General features: G+C 34.5%; 3 protein-coding genes across 3 annotated transcripts; 1 reads left to right on the top strand and 2 right to left on the bottom strand.

Moving 5' to 3' along the window:
- Nucleotides 1-213: 213 nt before the first annotated feature.
- LOC131651301 (secreted RxLR effector protein 161-like) lies at nucleotides 214-723 on the top strand. Its single transcript, XM_058920969.1, has one exon. The coding sequence runs from the start codon at nucleotides 214-216 to the stop codon at nucleotides 721-723; it is 510 nt and encodes a 169-aa protein (XP_058776952.1).
- A 1654-nt stretch (nucleotides 724-2377) lies between these two features.
- On the bottom strand, nucleotides 2378-2891 carry LOC131648228 (indole-3-acetic acid-induced protein ARG7-like). Its single transcript, XM_058918003.1, has one exon. The coding sequence runs from the start codon at nucleotides 2843-2845 to the stop codon at nucleotides 2495-2497; it is 351 nt and encodes a 116-aa protein (XP_058773986.1). The 5' UTR covers nucleotides 2846-2891; the 3' UTR covers nucleotides 2378-2494.
- A 7722-nt stretch (nucleotides 2892-10613) lies between these two features.
- Nucleotides 10614-17773, bottom strand: LOC131653858 (dolichol kinase EVAN-like). The gene is made up of 14 exons (XM_058924175.1): nucleotides 17417-17773; nucleotides 17222-17334; nucleotides 16924-17097; nucleotides 16703-16807; nucleotides 15531-15601; nucleotides 15368-15445; nucleotides 15075-15289; nucleotides 14243-14432; nucleotides 13581-13646; nucleotides 12840-12928; nucleotides 12631-12745; nucleotides 12035-12086; nucleotides 11854-11954; nucleotides 10614-11148 (listed from the first exon to the last, which is right to left on the bottom strand). Exons 1-14 carry the CDS (start codon nucleotides 17596-17598, stop codon nucleotides 11035-11037), a joined length of 1665 nt encoding a protein of 554 aa, XP_058780158.1. The 5' UTR covers nucleotides 17599-17773; the 3' UTR covers nucleotides 10614-11034.

Raw genomic sequence — 17773 nt, 5'->3', positions numbered from 1 at the left:
GATGGTGGCTCTTTTATTTTTTTGTTATTTGAAGTTGATGATATGTTGATTGCTGCTACTCATTTACATGATGTAAATAAACTGAAAATCATGTTTGGGAAGGAGTTTGACGTGAAAAACTTAGATGTTGCTAAAAATATTCTCGGTATGGAAATTCAATGGGATAGGAGTGCTTAAATATCATGGCTCTCTCAGAAAATCCATTTTGAAAAGATGTTAGACAAGTTTGGCATGAGTATATCGAAAGTTGTGAGTACTCCATTATCGAATCTTTTTAAGATTTCATTGGATCAATGTCCAAAGATAGATGCAGAAGTTGAGTATATGTCAAATGTCCCTTATGCTAGTGTTGTTGGTTGTTTAATGTATGTTATGGTCTGTACTAGACTAGATTTGGCACAAGCTGTAAGTCAAGTCTGTAAGTTTATGTCCAAACCAGGAAAGCGTCATTGGGAAACAGTCAAGTGTATTTTCATGTACTTGAAGGGTACAATGAGGTATGGTATTATGTTTAGCAGTAAACAGGGTAATCCATCAGTCGTAGGATATGTTGATTTAGACTATGTTAGTGATATGGATGATAGGAGGTATATAACATGGTATGTCTTTACTTTAGCAGGAGGACATATTTGTTGGAAATCATCGGTTCAATATATATTGGCCATGTCGACAACTGAAGCAGAATACACGACGACGGGAGAAGCTGTCAAAGAAGCCTTATGATTTACAAGATTTGTGAGAGAATTAGGTGTTGAGCATGGTGGAGTTCAGTTGCATTGTGATAGTCATAGTATCATTTATTTGGTAAACAATCTGGTGTATCATGTCGGGACCAAACATATTGATGTGAGGTATCACAATATCAAAGAGTTACTTGCATTTGGATAAAAATTACTTAAAAATGTTCATACTTCAGAGAATGCAGCTGATATGTTGATCAAGCCAGTCATCACAAGTTTAGGCATTGTTTGGACTTGTTACATGTTTCTCAGTATTAAGCGGTATCTTTACCTTCCCAGTTTTTAAAATGAATCGTTATGCATTAAGTCTTCATAGAGGTTTGATATTCGCCAAGGTGGTGATTATTGAGTATGACTCATATTGTTGAGATAATTATGAGTTGTTGAGATAATTATGGGTTGTTGAGAGTATAACTCATATTATTGAGATAGTTATGAGTTGTTGAGATGACTATGGGTAGTTGAGAGTATACCTCATATTGTTGAGATAATTATGGGTAGAGATGATTGTTTGTTGAGGGAAACTAGAAAATAGAGTTTTAGATATATTGAACCCCTAGTATTATATATATGGCTTGTAACACTGGAATTCAATCAATTCACAAGACAAAAATAAAGGAAACTATAGTTACTCTATAGTCACAGAGGTAGTACTGTTGGCCAAAATGCGTTAACAAAGATCGATCACACTCATTGTCTTTTACTTTTTGTTAATCTTTAATCTTCTATACTAGTTGTTGTTCTAACATTTGGTATCAAAGCTCTGGTTGGCTCGGTGGAGATCGAAAGTAGATCCTAGAATGGATCAAGGCTAGTGATATCGGTGACTCACACTTGTTTAAGAGATTGTTGAATTTCAAATGTGAAAGTGGTAAAGTTCCACATCGACAAAAATAGAGAAAATGTTGGATTTATAAGGGAGGTGATTCATACCTCCATTGCCTTAAAATTTTTAGTGGATATGTGATATCGAGGTCTCTTGAATCTCCAACGTTTGACCTATTAATACTTCCGGACCTCGCTCCACAGACTCCTCAACAGTAATAATACTTTTTTCCATATTTTTTTCCACATACTCCATCTACTAATAAACAATTGCCAAGTTCAGTTCTCCATGAAAAGCATGTCATTAATCTCCACCGTTCAAATTCTATTATGCAAACTATTTTTTTAATAATAATCATATATTACTTCTGTCTCTAAATATAAGATCTCGCAGACTAAATTACGCTAATTAAGAAAGATTGTTAAAGTATTAAATTTATTGACTATCAGTACAATTTTATAAATTTATTTTTAAAAGAAAGAAATAATTAATATGTATACAAGTGTATTTATTATAGATTGTAGAAAAAGATGTAATATAATTAAGGGTATGTTTAGAAAAAAAATAGCTAATGCAACTTTTAAAGAGAATCTTATAAAAAGGAATAAGAAAAAAACTCTAGAGAGTCTTATAATTAGAGACGGAGATATAATTATAAAGTTAATATTGTAGTAGAAAACATAACTTGCTTAGTTTTTCAATCATTTAGATGGTAAAAGATAGGCCAAAAAGTGCAATTCATTATTATCTATCTACACTTCAAGCAACATACAACAAGCCATGTATAAAAGATAGACTCTAATTCCTGTAAACACTCTTCATCATTAACTATTGTATTTCATTTGGATTGAACTAAAACAACTTAATCTCACTTTAATATAAATCTAATGTACTTCCTATAACATATATGCATCTCATTAATTAATAATCAATAGTTTTGAAAAACCATAGAATTATGACAAGAATCCTCATGTTGTAGCATCTTGTGAAGCTCACTAGGCTTGCAAGGAATGGTTAGTGCACCTTCATGATCAAAACCATACTCTTCTTCTGCTTGCTCCAAAAGCCTCACAAAAATTGGATTTGTTAAACAACTCAATGGAAGCACAAATCTCTCTGATTCTTGTTCTTTCATACCTTCAGCTATAACAGCAAAATGTCCCTCTTTTACATCCTCTGGCACATAGGTTGATGATGATTTGTTTCTCACTAGTAATAGCCTCTTTTGTAGCTTCTCAATGAGCTTCACAATGCTACCTCTACTCTTCTTTTTGGCCATGACAATGCAAAAAAAGTGTTTTCTTAATGAATTTTGAATAGAATTTGGTTGAATGTTTGAGCTATTTACCATATACTTATATATAATGTGCACACACTTGTAATGGTGTGATCACATTCAAGGGTGATAGATAAGGTTATTTGGAGTGTATATAACTCAATATAAATAATGCTACTTTTATCTTTAATTATAAGTTTCTTTAGAAAGGGAAAAATATATCTAAATGAGTTTCATTTTAAATTGTTAATACATTTAATAGGTTTTTTTTATATATAATATATACTTTTTAAATAAATAAAAAATAAATTTTTAATACTTCCTCCGACCTTATTTATAAGCAAAAATTCTCTTTTTAGTTTCATTGAATAATGAATGTATCTTGTCTTTTATGTAGACTAGATACATTCATTATTCAATGAAAAATTGAAGTTGAAAAAAATATCGATATAAAATAATTTGCAAGGGGTTCAGCCCCAAGTTAATCAATAAGGTTGGCTATGTCTTCACTAAAAATTTAAAACCCCAATTTAATTAGGAGAGTTATCCCTTCCCAAATTTTTGTTTTATGAAAAATTTAACCATAATTTAAACAGTATTTTTCTTGTACTGCGTGTATAATTAAATCATCAAATAATTTTGATTTTGTTGATTCTATTAACCCATGATCTTTATTTTGTGCATGTGATGTGAGTTTGATTTTGTGTTTTTTAGTTTCTTTGAGACATGTTTAGTTGTTGTCGGTCATTAATCCATATTTTTGTTGTATACTTAGATTCTATGTCCCATTTTTTTATACATTTTGCGTTAGATTAGACGTTTCAATATAATTTGGCTTGTTTATATATATAAAGGTAAACTCTTTTTTTTCTTTTTGAAACATAAGGTAGACTCTTTGTAAATATATTGTTTTGTACAATTTCTCCTTTCAAAGAGAAGATAAATAAAAAATATATAATATATCAGGTCAAAAAGAACTTAACATAAATTGTACTGCCGACAACATGGTTCATAACTTTTTTTTTTTAACTTTGAAACTATATAAAATCCATTATCTTAATATATTGAAACAGAAATTATTTATGATAATATATCTTCTTTTTTTAAATGTTGATTTTTAAGTACCACGTTAAATATTATCAAAAAAATATAAATAAAAGTTGTTGGAGATTAAATCTTGTATAATATGATAGAGTCATGTCATTCTACTCTAACATATTTCATTAAACTTTTTCTCTATTATTAAAAAATTGGGATTTTTTTCAAAAGCTGTGAATTTGCCAATACTAATAATTTATTTATATTAATATATAAATATAATAAAAATTATTGTCAAATATTAATTTTTAAATAAATTATTTAAATTATTTAACTTAATTAACACATGAATTATACTACTCCAACAAAAATAGCTAAACAAAATATATTGTTGCATTGTAGTAATGATTTAGTTGGAAACTTCTTACTGATTTAGTAGAGCTTATGGTATTGTGAGGTATCGCATTCAATCTTCTATTTAGAAAGAGATTAAGGAGGAATACCCTACTGTGTTGGATAACGCTTCTTGGTCGTTGGATAATGGTAGAAAGATTAAGTTCTGGTTAGATTCGTGGTCAGGTGCTCTTTCTATTAACGATTGCGATGCAGCCTCTCTTGTTGTTTTGGGCGTTAATACGGAAGCTACTGTGGCAGAATTTTTTTCCGAATTTTGGCAGCAATATTTCTGCAATTTGGTTGGACCATTTCCCCTTCTTAGAAGCGCGGCTTTCAGGCGCGGTTATTTCGGATGAGCAGTTTGATGATGATTTATGTTGGAAACATTCTATTAATAGTTCTTTAACTCTTAAGGAAGCCTACTGCTACAAATTGAAAGTTTTTCCTCCTCCTCCGTGGGCGGCGGCCATTTGGAATTCTCACATCCCTTGGTCGAAATCGTTTCTTCTTTGGCGTGTGCTTCATGATAAAATTCCCACAGATGATCAGCTATGTCGATGAGGTTTCTTCGCTACTTCTATGTATTCGTTATGTATGGTTCATGCGGAGAATACCGATCATCTTTTCTTCTCCTATGCTTGGGCTTCTGGTCTTGAGGACTGGCTGGCCAATTGCTTAAATATGCAGGTGCGCTTTTCTTATTCTAATTTTTGGAACATTTTCCTCAAAGCAAATTCTCCTCAAGGAGCCTTCGCGGTAAAAGTCTCCTGTATCATGGTCTTTAACGCCATTTGGAGTGCCCGGAATGCTACTCGATTTTCTAACATTTCTCCTTGCATGAGTAACATTAAAGCCTCAATTGTTGCTCAGGTTAAATTTTGTTGTGAGAAGTCAGGTTATTGCTTTAGGCATAATTTGTTTAACTTTGATATCCTGAAAGCTTTTCAAATCAGAATTAATCCTCCTAAAGGTCCTTTAATTAGAGAAATTTTTTGGAATCCTCCTCCTTTTAATTGGATGAAATGAATGTGGATGGTTCTTTTGTACATAATACTCAGTCTTCGCGTTGTGGTGGCATTTTCCGAAATTGCTCGAGAGAATTTTGTTTGGCTTTTACTGAGCCTCTTAGTTGGAATTCCTAGCTCTTGGCGGAATTTTGTGGAGTTTTGCGTGGTATTGAATTGGCAAAAGATAGAGGTTGGAGTAATCTTTGGATGGAGTCTGATTCTTCTGTGGTGGTAAAGGTCTTCTCTCCGGTGAACTTCGATCATGTTCCTTGGCAACTCAGAAACAGATGGCTCAATTGCATTAAGTTCGTTTTAGATTCTAACTTCATTATTTCTCACATTTGTAGGGAAGGTAATAGTTGTGTGGATTTTTTTGCTAATTTAGACCGCACATTTAATTCCTTCACTCTTTTTGACTATTTACCCGTTGATATTATGAATGATTATGTAAAAAATAGGCTTGGTTTGCCTATTTACAGGTTTAAATACTTTTGAGTGGGTTTTGACCTAGTCCCCCCACCTTTTTGTGTATCAATCTTTTTTGAAATATATTGCCTTTTTATCGAGAAAAAAAAAAGATTTTCAATATTACCAAAAAAAAATGTAATGTTTAAAATTTTACTTTTAAAAGGTGTTCAAGGGAGAATAAGTAATGTTAGATATTCGAACGTATTTCTGCAATTAAATATTTTATTAAATTACACTTTTAATTTCTTTATTTACCTCATATACGAGTCAATCTTATTATTTTAAATTTAAACTGTTTTTTTATTCATATTTTTGTATTGAAAATTGATAACATTTTCATTTTAAATAATTTAATATTTTTTTAAAAAAATCAAATAACAAAAATAGCTTATAAAAATGGACGGAAGTAATACTAACATATTTTTTTTATAAAAAGAAAAAAAAAAGGCAGTGAGTGAATGAGACCAAAGCATGTGGGTGCTTAGTGTGTAGGAGTTATCATACTACGAAACGTCTCTTTTTGAGTATCGTCTAGTCATATCTCCTTCCAACTCTCTTATTAAACATGTCCCTTTGTGTGCATTCTTATGTTCTCTTGCCAAATTTTTCTTCTCGTCATTACTTTGCTTCTTAAAATATTGAGAATTTTGATTTTGACATTTTGTCTTTGTAATAGATTTTAATTTGAAATTGAAATTTTTAACTTTTGAATTTAAACATATTTTTTATAATTAAATTTAATATTTAACTTATTTTTAAGTAAATATAAAATTAATTTTGACATCCTGTTTGATACTTTGATTTCTATTTTAGAAGAGTTAAAAATAATTTTAAATGAGTAGAATTAACTTGGATATGTTTAACTTTAATTTTTTTTTAAATAGAATTGATTGTCTTTAAAATTGATTCTAAGTAATGTTAAAATTTAGACAATTTCTTTGGAGACCTCCCAAGAGGAGAACCCCTGCTAAAAACTCCAAAATATCTCTGTTTCAGAAATGCATCTCCGAAGTATTTTTTTTTTAAATTTTTTTAGAATTCGGAGATGAATCCGAAAACTTCAATTGGGGGTATTTTCGGAGATGCATCTCCGAAATCACCATTTTCACATTTTTTGGTGTTTCGGAGATGCATCTTCGAAATATGCAGAAAACTATTTTTTTTTTGTTTTCTAAACAATGTTTAGTCCCGTATTTTAAATTAAACGACAATATAACACGTAAATGTCAAAAAATAAATATAACACCCATAATGGAATAAAATACTAATATTATATATACAACTAATAGTGTACGTAAATGTCAAAAAATACAACCCAAATACAATAAAATCAAAAATGAAAAATAAACCGGAACCAGCTACTGAGTATGCCTAACCCTAACGCCCTGGGACCTCCTCTGCCTGGTATATGTCGCCGCACCGGCCGCGTCACCGACCATCCTCTCCATGATGGCAACTGCCTCTGGACCGCCATGCGCAATAATACCTCGGTCCAACGTGTCCCGTACAAGCATCTCTATCCACTGGCATATCGGAAGGAGATCAGTGGCATGGTCATCCTCGGCCTACTGGTTCTCCAAGATCTCCTCGTGTGCTGGCCTAGGAGCTCCGGGAGCGTCGGGTGTCAGCAGAGGATGTGACACTCGATAGAACCATGTCACGTACCCCTCCACACAATGTCACTCCTTGGTGGCCGACATACGCCGATACTCCTCGGGAACCAAATGATGCGCTCAGTCCTCAAATATAGCAGTGAGCTCCACTCGGGTAACTGTGTCGAGAGCAGCCTCAAATGGTGACCACGGTATCATCTGCACACGTGCAAACTGCCTCATGAACCGCTCCGACAGATACCTCACCATAGTGTTGGCCCCGCATGCCAACCATCCAGAGTATAACGCGATGCGGTCGAATGGGACAACAACACTGTAGTCGGTGAACGGCGTCCAACGGATGTCATCGTGAGCTGTGCGGTCGAGGTACACGCTATATGGTGGCACTGCGTTGTTCTCCCTTTGGAGAACGTATCGGGCGGCCTTGGGCATAGATTTAGTGTACGCCGGATCAATGGCGAAGCCGTGGATGCGGGGGAAGTAGGAGATGATTCAGCCCTGAAACACCAATAAGATAATATGTTAAAAATAAATATGAACCATGAATAAATGTGAAATAATTAAAAGGAAACGAACCGTCAGGAGTGTGAAAGATCCAGTCAACTGCCTGGTCCTCTAGTTGGAGGCTTCATTCAGCTTCTAGTATAGGTATACCAGAATAGCTGACCCCCAGTTCCACTGGTGAATGGTAGTCAAAGTAGCGGAGATATGTCACGTCGACGTAGGTTGCACTCTTGTCCACAAAGAGTACAGTGCCTACCAAGAACTTGAACCAGCACCGCAGAGCGCAGACACGGTGATACTCTGCAAAAAGCTCGTCCCCCTTCTGCTCGGACTCGGCCGCCGCCACCGAGTGGTTCTCATACAGATCTCTAAAGCTGGAGAACCAGATATGGGTCCCACTCGTCGCTCGGCACTCATAGTCAGCCATGTTTGGATCCATACCCAGATAGTCGACCATCCACTCAATCGCCTCGACCCTCTGTATCCGGAAATGGTGCAGCAGCCTCCCTCTGATCGGTAGGTGGAGCAGGCACTGAACATCGTGTAAGGTGATCGTCAACTCCCCAACAGGAAAGTGGAAAGAAGACGTCTTCTTGTGTCACCGCTCCACGAAAGCCCCCTGCATGCCATGACTGATAGTCGTATAGCCGGTCATGCATAACCCGCTGAGCCCGGAAGCAGTTACCACATCAATAAACCACTAGGCCTCTGGTTTAAACAGATCAAAAATCTTCCGTGTGTGGTTAACAGATTTTATCATCGGCCTTTCCTGTTACAACAAAAACAAAAACAAAAGAGATTATTAGTTAGACCGTTAAGACATAGTGGAATAAAAAACTAAATAAAAACGGTTAAATTAAAAAATAAACACCTCTCCCTCCCAGACACGTCGAGCGACATGGTCGTGGTAGGAAATCAGCAAGGAAGTGTCCCTAGGACATCCCAGAAGGCCATCTTCCTCCTCCTCCTTCCAACTGTATCGCCCACTCGCGTCTAGCCAACGCTGTTTGGGTCTCTCTGCCCTGTCTAAGTCGTGTGGGGTTGCTTGTCATTTTCCTGAAAATTTGAAATTCATAAGAATGCAAAACAATCAAGAAAATTAAAAAAAAAAAACATTTCGCCACAGTTGATCAAGAAGGATGGAGTCTATAAAGAAATTGTCAAAATTTATAAGTCACAGGTCAAATGTGTTTTTTTACTTAAATTTAACGTTTAACGCACAATATATCAAAACATGTTAATTGATCTTAAATTTACTATTGATTAGAATTAACTAGATATTCTCTATTAAAATTGATGTTGTCTTGATAATAAACGTGATTTTTAAGAACCATAATTTTTGTAGTCACTGTTCTGTGCAGATTTAAGAACCATAACTCATACTACAGTCAGTTAAGTATGAGCCATTGGATGGGTCCATTAGTGAATCATAGCTCTTGGTTTATTTTTTATATTTTAAAATAGATAAAAATGCAAGGTGGAATAAAAATTTAATTTTTAAATTGAAAATTGATTTTTAGAGGGGTGACAGCCGTGAATAAAAAATATGAAGAATGCTAAAATATCAATAGAAAAGTGATTCGAGAGAGTAACAACTAACAGATAATAGCACGACCAATCTATTCGAAATAGTTTCCAAACGTACTTTTTGTCCTAGCACATCAGAACTTTCATGGTCCAAATTGATTGAACATGGTTTTTTAGTCTTTAAAACGCGTCACAGTACCCACAACATAACGCGTCTTTCATTCGGGTACGTATGTTGAGTTGAATGTCCCACGTTCAGCAACTGGACTTAACTGATCCCTTTCACTCTGCCTTGGGTCATATATACATCAGCAATCCCCAGACAAAAATGTCTCAATTTTGAAGCCAATAACTACAAAGTTTCGTCATGCATGAGCTGAAGCTACTGTTAGTGTTGGACAAATAATGCAGCTCTGGATATTTTGCTTTGGTCACATGTCGATGGATAACCATCTTTAAAGACATGATACAATAATAACTTTAATGTTTATTACTACCTATTTTTACAAGTAGAAGCTAAGGATCATCACAATTATAGTTTGCAGAATCAAACACTTCATCCAGAACAGTTGTAATTTTCCATATTTTAGCTCAATTAATGAAAGTCAAGAGAATTCAGTAGAATTAGTCATCATAATACCTGAACGGCTGAACCACTCAATTATCCCAATCTACGGTACAATTGCTCAAAGTTACTAACACAAATCTATATGAAATGTTGATTTAACAGGGTTAGAAACACTCTTCTCAAGTGTTGGAACTTTAGAGTTCATCGAGACAATTTCAGTAGTTTCTTGACTAACATGATGTAGGAATGTGATATGACTTGGAAGTTATGGTGATGAAATGAATTTTATAGATTAGAAAAGGTGAGCCTCAAGCTCTTACAATGATGGAAAAAAGGAATGAAATGCATATACCAGAGTTCTATGGACTTTTTAACCAGAGCTATGTGTAAGTGTAACTCTTCTAACAACATATTTTAATTAAATTCTACCCTTCCCTCTCTTTTATAACAGAAAGTCCCTATAATCAGAGAATATCTTAACTAACTTATGTTCATTTATTCCACAATCTTCTAGAATATGTTAAGTGTCCAGGTGTCCTATCAGAATGTTAAAAAATTAATATGGTGTGAGTAAAGCATCCATGGGAGCCAAAGGCTTGGAGGCATTAAAAACTGAAAAATACAAGTGTGAAAATTGAAGACAAAATTCCTTGAGAACAAGGTAATTGTATATGAATATTTTCTCACATGATTTAAAAAATTTTAATCTACCAATTGCCAATATACAACATAACCTTGAGAAATGAAAAGTACTATTCGTGTGAATATAGAAAACAATAAAAATTCCTTTAGACCAAGTGCACTAGTGTTTCATAAAAAATGAAAAATTGTCCCTCCTATCCTGAATACTGTATGCTATCTGCTAGGTATTAACCCTTTAAAAGAAAAGGTCAAAACACCTGTATTCCTATCACTTCTGTATAAAGATACAATCCTAACTATGTACACCAAACCTAACTGTCATGAATCGCCGTTGCATTGGTTAATAATTATCTGACCTTTTCTGCCAAGCAGGTTTGCAGAAACCAGTCATTGCTCTTCAAGGAAACTTGCTTTAGTGAGAAGCTATTCCTACAAACAGAGAAGACTATAGAAAAAGAGTGGTATAAAGGCGTTGTCAAGTTGCGCCGTGTAGGCTTCCAACAAGCCACTTGCAGTCACGGCTAGAAGTAGAGAGAACCAATGCTGCAAAAAGTTATTAACAAAGACGTCAAAGAAAAACTCTATAGTCTAAGGAACAAACAATCTAGAATACTAACAGGTTTTAACCATTTCATTTTATCAAAAAGAAATGGTAACTTTTTGTACTTTCTCGTCATTAAAAGGGACGCTAAGATGAACTCCATCTCACTATCCTTGGAGTATACAACTCTGGCAGTATTACTGTAGGGTTACTTTTTCCATTCCTTTCTCTCCCCTCCTCAGACAGGATATAGGAGAGATTGAAATGAAGCATAAAGGTATCCCTTAAGAAGGCCCGGTTTCCACATGTGAGAAAAGATGAGAGTTGGGGGAAAAGAGTGCAAGTACTCCCGTAAGACATACAACTCGTTGAACCTAAAGTCTGACCTATCTCCTCATGCCGCAGATACTTGAATGCATGGATCAAAGTGGGCAGTGTTTGTCCACTAGATTCTTAACTTATTGGTGCAAAAAAAAATTGTTTGATGCCAAGTGGTAACAAAAATTAACTGTATAAAGCTTTGGTGCTTATATGAAACAGGGATAAGAGGAACAAGAATAACGTGGGACTTGTTTTATGCAAAGAGTGACAGAAGACCTGAAGTACTGAACTATGGTATCAAGTTTCTTTGATTTCAACACCAAAAAAATTCAACTTTATTACTAATAGTGAGTTTGCTAACATCCACATTTAACCAAATTCGTTACCTGAGTGAAAATGTATCCGGCTGATGCTAAAAGTGGAAGGAGTAAAGAGCATGCAGCTAGTACAGACGTTATACCAGCTGCAGTACCTTCAACTGTTTTCTCTGAAAAAATGGGAAAGCTATACATTCACATGATGCAACAGAAAACACTGATAAAAATCGTTAATAACGAAAATACTTACTGCCAGTTTTACTCCACCTCAAAACACCATACTTGTACCCAACCATTGATGCCTAAACAAAAAATAAAGATTCAATTACTATCAACCACGGAGATAAACAACCATTAACCGAAAAATCCTTTTAACATTTGTTGATTAGAAAAATATAATAAAAAAAATGTTTTTAATTAGTCTTTGACTTCACCACCTCAGACAAAATGGTACATGCTCATATGTAAATACAGACCCGTTAGAACCTAATCAATTTGCTTCTCCATGGGAACTGTTTATTTACAGGTATAGTCTAAACTCACAAAAATTATCATACATTAGTATTCATAAAAAATCATATTGATTCCCCAAAATGGGAGTAGATTACTTTCTCCAAAACTGTCACAGCCTAGATCGATTCAGGTTCTTGCATATACGGTTCAAATATTGCTGACTGATTAAAAACAGTTAAATCTACGCACTGCACGAAAACCTTGTGCATTAAGATACAGTTCATATGTTTCCTTTTAAATAGAATAAAAAAATTCATCAGTTGATTGCTTGCAATGGCCCCAAAGATCAGCCGTTGGGTACACTCTCCCTCCACACACATATAGAGGACTTACCATTGTATCTCCAATTCCTAGGCTCAAAATTCCCGCAAAAGGTGCAAGAGGTCGATCATTGTACCCAGAAGACAACCAAATAGGAAGAGCACATCCAAGCAAGAGTGAGAAGTGGCTGGGCAAAAGGAAATTTTGTCATGAAAGAGAACTAAATGTAGTTGTGTATCAAAAACACTCTAATATGAGCTATAGTGAAAAGAGTAGAATACCTGACAATGAGAAGATCAGAGTCACGGTGATCGGTGAATGCATTCATGAATTGATTTATTGGTTGTCCAAAGGGCCAGATTCTCCATACCTAAGTAAGACAATGTCAATGAAAATGCAACCAAGAAAACTTATGAATACCAATCAGCATACTCTGAATCATTTGAACTTTTGGGCGGTAATATTAGAAATTCAGCTCTTAGAAGACAGAGACTCATCTTGTGAAGTTGATTTTCAACTCATCATAAATTAAGTATCTTCATGATTAGCATTCAATGGTTGCAATAAGAAATACGACTGTACATGTAATATTGAATTGATAATAGATATCATTGCACAACACTAGTATTGTTGGGTTTAAATGATCAATTCACAAAATCATAATTTTAAAAAAATTCAACAAATTTCCATGAAATCAGAAACTTAATGACGTATCTCTACGGAAATTGTTCTAGCAGATTGCAATGTGTCTCAGTTTCATACTTTATCCAGTTCCTTTTTTTTATCATCAATACACAGACTATTGCAAATACATCTCACAGGACCCACTCAAATTATTTGTTTTGGCCGCATAAAGAAAGATACATCTGATAGCAGTTTTCCATACTGAAGTATAATGAATTTAAATATTGATTCCTTATGGATTGTTATTGATAAAATCAACAAGAAACAAGCAAACACAAATAACCCTTTTAAAGTATGATCTCATCAACACTAAGCTGAATGCATTTCAAGATACTTACTCGAATAATTTCTAATATTAAGAAAACCGCCAATGCCGCGCCAAAAGCTAGATCGAGAAATTTTGGCTGAAAACAATAAAAAAAAGTGAGCATTACATCTGACATACATTAGCACAGTCGATCAATATAAAACATATTCTCGTACAACTAATGACCTCTATAATGCTAGTGTAAAGGAAAAAATATTTATGTTTTTGTTGTACACGTCAAGGCTCAATTATTCTTTTTCCTTTTATTTTTCTTAACCATAAAATGAAAACTAACTTTTAAATAGCATTTGAACAAAAAATTAATGTATCAGTTAGACTTGCACGTATCAATTAATACTTACAATAATCTCTCATTTTCCTAAACTATTTGATTGATTAAAAAACAAATTGTTTATTTTTCATTGCAAAAGTAGAAACCATACAATAATTTAAAAAATAAAGTGAGGAATTTTAAAAAACATTTTCAAAAAATAATGACAGATTATAGATTGTCATATGCATTAATCATTAAATAAAAGGCTTATGATGAATAGTTTTTTCCCCTGCTGCTTTCAATCACAATAAAACACAAGGCACTGGAATTTAATGGAAAAAGAAAATGGATAATGGATACCAAGTGGCAGAATCCACTCAATACCATTAGATAACAAGCAATCTAGTCTCGCAAACTACCTGAAAGATAAGGGCCGGTGAAAACATCAAGACAGCTATCAGATGGTAGTATTTCCGCAAAAGAATCCTCTCAATCTTACTGTTCTTAGAGATGGTATAGAATCGCAAAACAGAAACAGAAATTATACACAGCCAATAGATACACAACGACAGTCTTTTGGATGGTTCTGAGAAAACAAAGGAAAGCACCCTGCAATGAGATGTTTCAAAAACATTAAAAGATAGTTATCTAACAAAACAGCTGGCATAATGATATGATAAAGTAAAAAAATGTGGTTTTATGTTTACCAAAAATTACTTGAACATGAGACTATCATCATGGTTTAACAACTTATCAATCTGGGACTCCTAGTTGAACAAGTTTCAGTTTCTTCTATTACTATTTCTCTCTATAGATTCATGATACGGATAAACTCAGGCTGCATGTGCAGCCAACATACAAATCACTATATTGGCTTCTATAGTTTTTTTTTTTTTTTTTTAAAAAACCAACCGTATTTGCAGGATTATGTTAAGACTTTATTATGATTCTCACATTCATATCTTTACAAATTAGTCTATATTAGGTGCGTGAATACAGTGGAATCAGATGTTACAATGAACATGTTCAGCATGCCAAAGTTTCGAGTGTATTCAGCAGTTTGTGTTGCCTTATTTAATAACATGTATGTATCAGAGCTGCCAGCGCAAAATATCCTATACCCTGCTCAACTCATAGTCAAAAAACTACTTTCCAAGCATCCTATTATTAACACTTCCATGGTATTTCAGATCATATCTGAAAACATCAGTAACTGGCAGCTAACAAAATTATCAAATATTGATGTCATACCAGAAAAAGGGATGCATATCAAATTCCTGTACGAACTGCATCCATAATGGTACAAACACTATGAGGGCAAGTCCAAGGGAAGCAATAAATATGAGGGATCTCCCAATCTCATAGTATCTTTTTTGTTCAGAATAAATTGTATTTATTAACCACTCCCATATTTGGAGAATATATTTCAAAGCTATTGGATATAGCAGAAGCCCAAGGACAAGCCCCTGTAGAAGCAGTAGATGAATTCAGCTGATCTAGTTATACTAGTAACATAAAAAAAATCATAAGATAAGGACCAATACCTGAATTATAATATTTATCTCACTTCGTTTTATTTCATCTGTAGTATCCAACTCTGATGACACCAATAGTCCACATAGCTGTTTAAACATTGTAATCATCAATAACATATAAATATATATATGCACACACTTTTTATCTAAAATTGTGTTAAAAATCACTAACCTTTTTTATAGTAAGCAACAGCATATCACCAAAATAGAGAACGATGCCAGCAGTCACCAAAAATGCTTCCCCTAAAATCAGTGAGAAACCATGATCAATAAACGAGCTGAGAAATTATACACCCCTAATAAGTATATAATTATTCTAAGATATAACCGTCTACTCTAATGGCAATAACGCAGCATTTTCCATATTTCAGATAAGGGTAAAAAATGAATACAGCTACTGGCAAAGGGACAAAAAAACAAAAAATCAAGTAACAATTTAAAGAAACCTTGTTTATATATAATAATGATTTAGTTGGGTTGGGTTGGGTTGGGTCTTCTTTATGGGAGGAGCTAGAAAGCTCCCACCAAGGCAGGGTCCAAGGAAGAGCTGAATCTATTGCACATGGCCTTAAACAGAGAATATGGCCAATAATTTTGAAACTAAAAGAAAAAGGGAAAGAACGGGAAACAGGAGAAAGTGTGAAATGGTAGAAGAGAAACAGAAAGAGTTGTTCGAAAACTTGGTTATCTTTTCCTTTTTGGTGTCAACCGGGGCAGAATGAGGACAGGAAAACATTGACTCACTTTTTGCTACTTGCTTATGCGCTGTTTTCAGTAAATTTTAGTTGATAATCTTGCTTGAAACTGTGGGCTTTAGATCTGTATGGTTGGATTTTTTCTCACTATTGTACTTGTGGATTATTTTTGTTGAATGTTGTCTTTAGGGATTTCTACTCTGATGTTGGCAGTGAATAGGAGCTACTTGCATTATCCTTGTTGGTTGGAGAATACTATAATGTATTCGTTATATTTTACAGTGAAGTTTCTCTTAACTAGGTTCAGTAACTTTTACCTCTCATATTGAGGGGATTTGCACATTAAAAATTTGCTTCCCTCAAGGGTTCTCTCACGTGGGAAAGGTTAATTTTCCCATAGTTCTTTCTAAACAGATTTGGTGATTTGATTTGAATTGGCAGGACTACATGAGATAGGATAGGTAAAATAGGAAGTGCACTTGCCTTCCATGGCTAATTGATAAATCCTAACGTCAAGCAACTGCTTGTAAGTTGAAATCACAAACACCATATTTCTACCCAAAATTCTTTTTTAAATTTTAGTCCCATGTCAGTTGTGACGATAGTAAAATCCAAAACACGCATAAGAATAACAGGTGTAAAGACCTACCAACAGAAGCACACGACGGAAAAGTTCTCATGAAATGCTGAATTAGCTTTACAGATCCCAATCCATGAAAAAACACCCATGAAAGCTTCAGTGCAGGGTGCAACCCTAAGAATAAAGAAGCAACAACAGTTTAATCGGAACATAGATTCCTCAACTATATACAACATAAAGTATAAGCATGTGATTTAACAGTTCAAAAATTAATCCAACACAAAACTTACCAATTTGAGAAGTAGTCAAAAGCGCCGCAACACAGAGCACAGCTTGAAGGAAAATGAAACAGAAGCTAAACCTTAAACCCCAATGAGAAATCCTTAGCCTCAACGCGAGGAATAAAAGCACAAAGAAGACGCTGGCAGATGTTGCCCAGTATTGCAATGTCAGATATTCAATCTCTATACATTAAAATTATATATACATCACAAAATCGCAATTCACAATTCTATATATATAAAAACCCTAAAACTGAAACCATTAAGCAGCATAATTAGCAATGAAGGGAAAAAGAATAAGAAAAACCTTGAGGTTGAAGTTGTTGGAGCGAGAATCCACGTGATGATTGTATCAATTTGGAGAGAATGAGAGACGGAAGAGTTATTGCACCGAGTAGAATTCCGGAGGAAGCGCCCGGTCTGAAAAGGGGAAATCAATCAACGAAACAGAGAGAGACAGGGAGAGAAAGAGAGAGAGCGAGAGAGGGAGAGGGAGATGTACCTGGTGCGGAGAGGGAAGGGAGAAATGGAAGAATCGACGGAGATCTCGAGGAGGAATGCGGCGAGGGCGATGAGGGAGAGAGAAACGCCATGGGAGATGAGAGAGATTGGGAGAGAGAAGAGGATTCTGGAGATGAAGAAAAGAACAACGACTCTCTCGCCGTTGAAAAACGACGTCGTCATGGAAAAGGAAACAGAGAATAGGGTTTTACGCGGGAAGAAGAATGAAGAAGAATGAGGTTGGTGGACTCATTGTTCCTTTCTGATTCTGATACCAAATTCATTTGTCAATTTCCAGTCAAATTACGCGTTCTGCTATGAGTTGTTTTGTCAGATTAATTACCATTATTTCATTCAT

The sequence above is a fragment of the Vicia villosa genome, linkage group LG2 (genome assembly GCF_029867415.1).
Source record: "Vicia villosa cultivar HV-30 ecotype Madison, WI linkage group LG2, Vvil1.0, whole genome shotgun sequence".
NCBI classification, from domain to species: domain Eukaryota; kingdom Viridiplantae; phylum Streptophyta; class Magnoliopsida; order Fabales; family Fabaceae; genus Vicia; species Vicia villosa.
The sequence above is the reverse complement of the archived record's forward strand: the minus strand, read 5'-3'. Positions and strand labels throughout refer to the sequence as shown.

Excerpts from the sequence above, each read along its gene's own strand:
- LOC131651301 (XM_058920969.1), top strand. The coding sequence starts at position 214 with ATGTTAGACAAGTTTGGCATGAGTATATCGAAAGTTGTGAGTACTCCA.
- LOC131648228 (XM_058918003.1), bottom strand. The coding sequence starts at position 2,845 with ATGGCCAAAAAGAAGAGTAGAGGTAGCATTGTGAAGCTCATTGAGAAG.
- LOC131653858 (XM_058924175.1), bottom strand. The coding sequence starts at position 17,598 with ATGACGACGTCGTTTTTCAACGGCGAGAGAGTCGTTGTTCTTTTCTTC. Across the intron at positions 12,087-12,630 it reads TAGGAATTGGAGATACAATG|GCATCAATGGTTGGGTACAA; the intron begins GTAAGTCCTCTA and ends TTTTTTGTTTAG. Across the intron at positions 11,149-11,853 it reads CCGGATACATTTTCACTCAG|CATTGGTTCTCTCTACTTCT; the intron begins GTAACGAATTTG and ends AACTTTTTGCAG.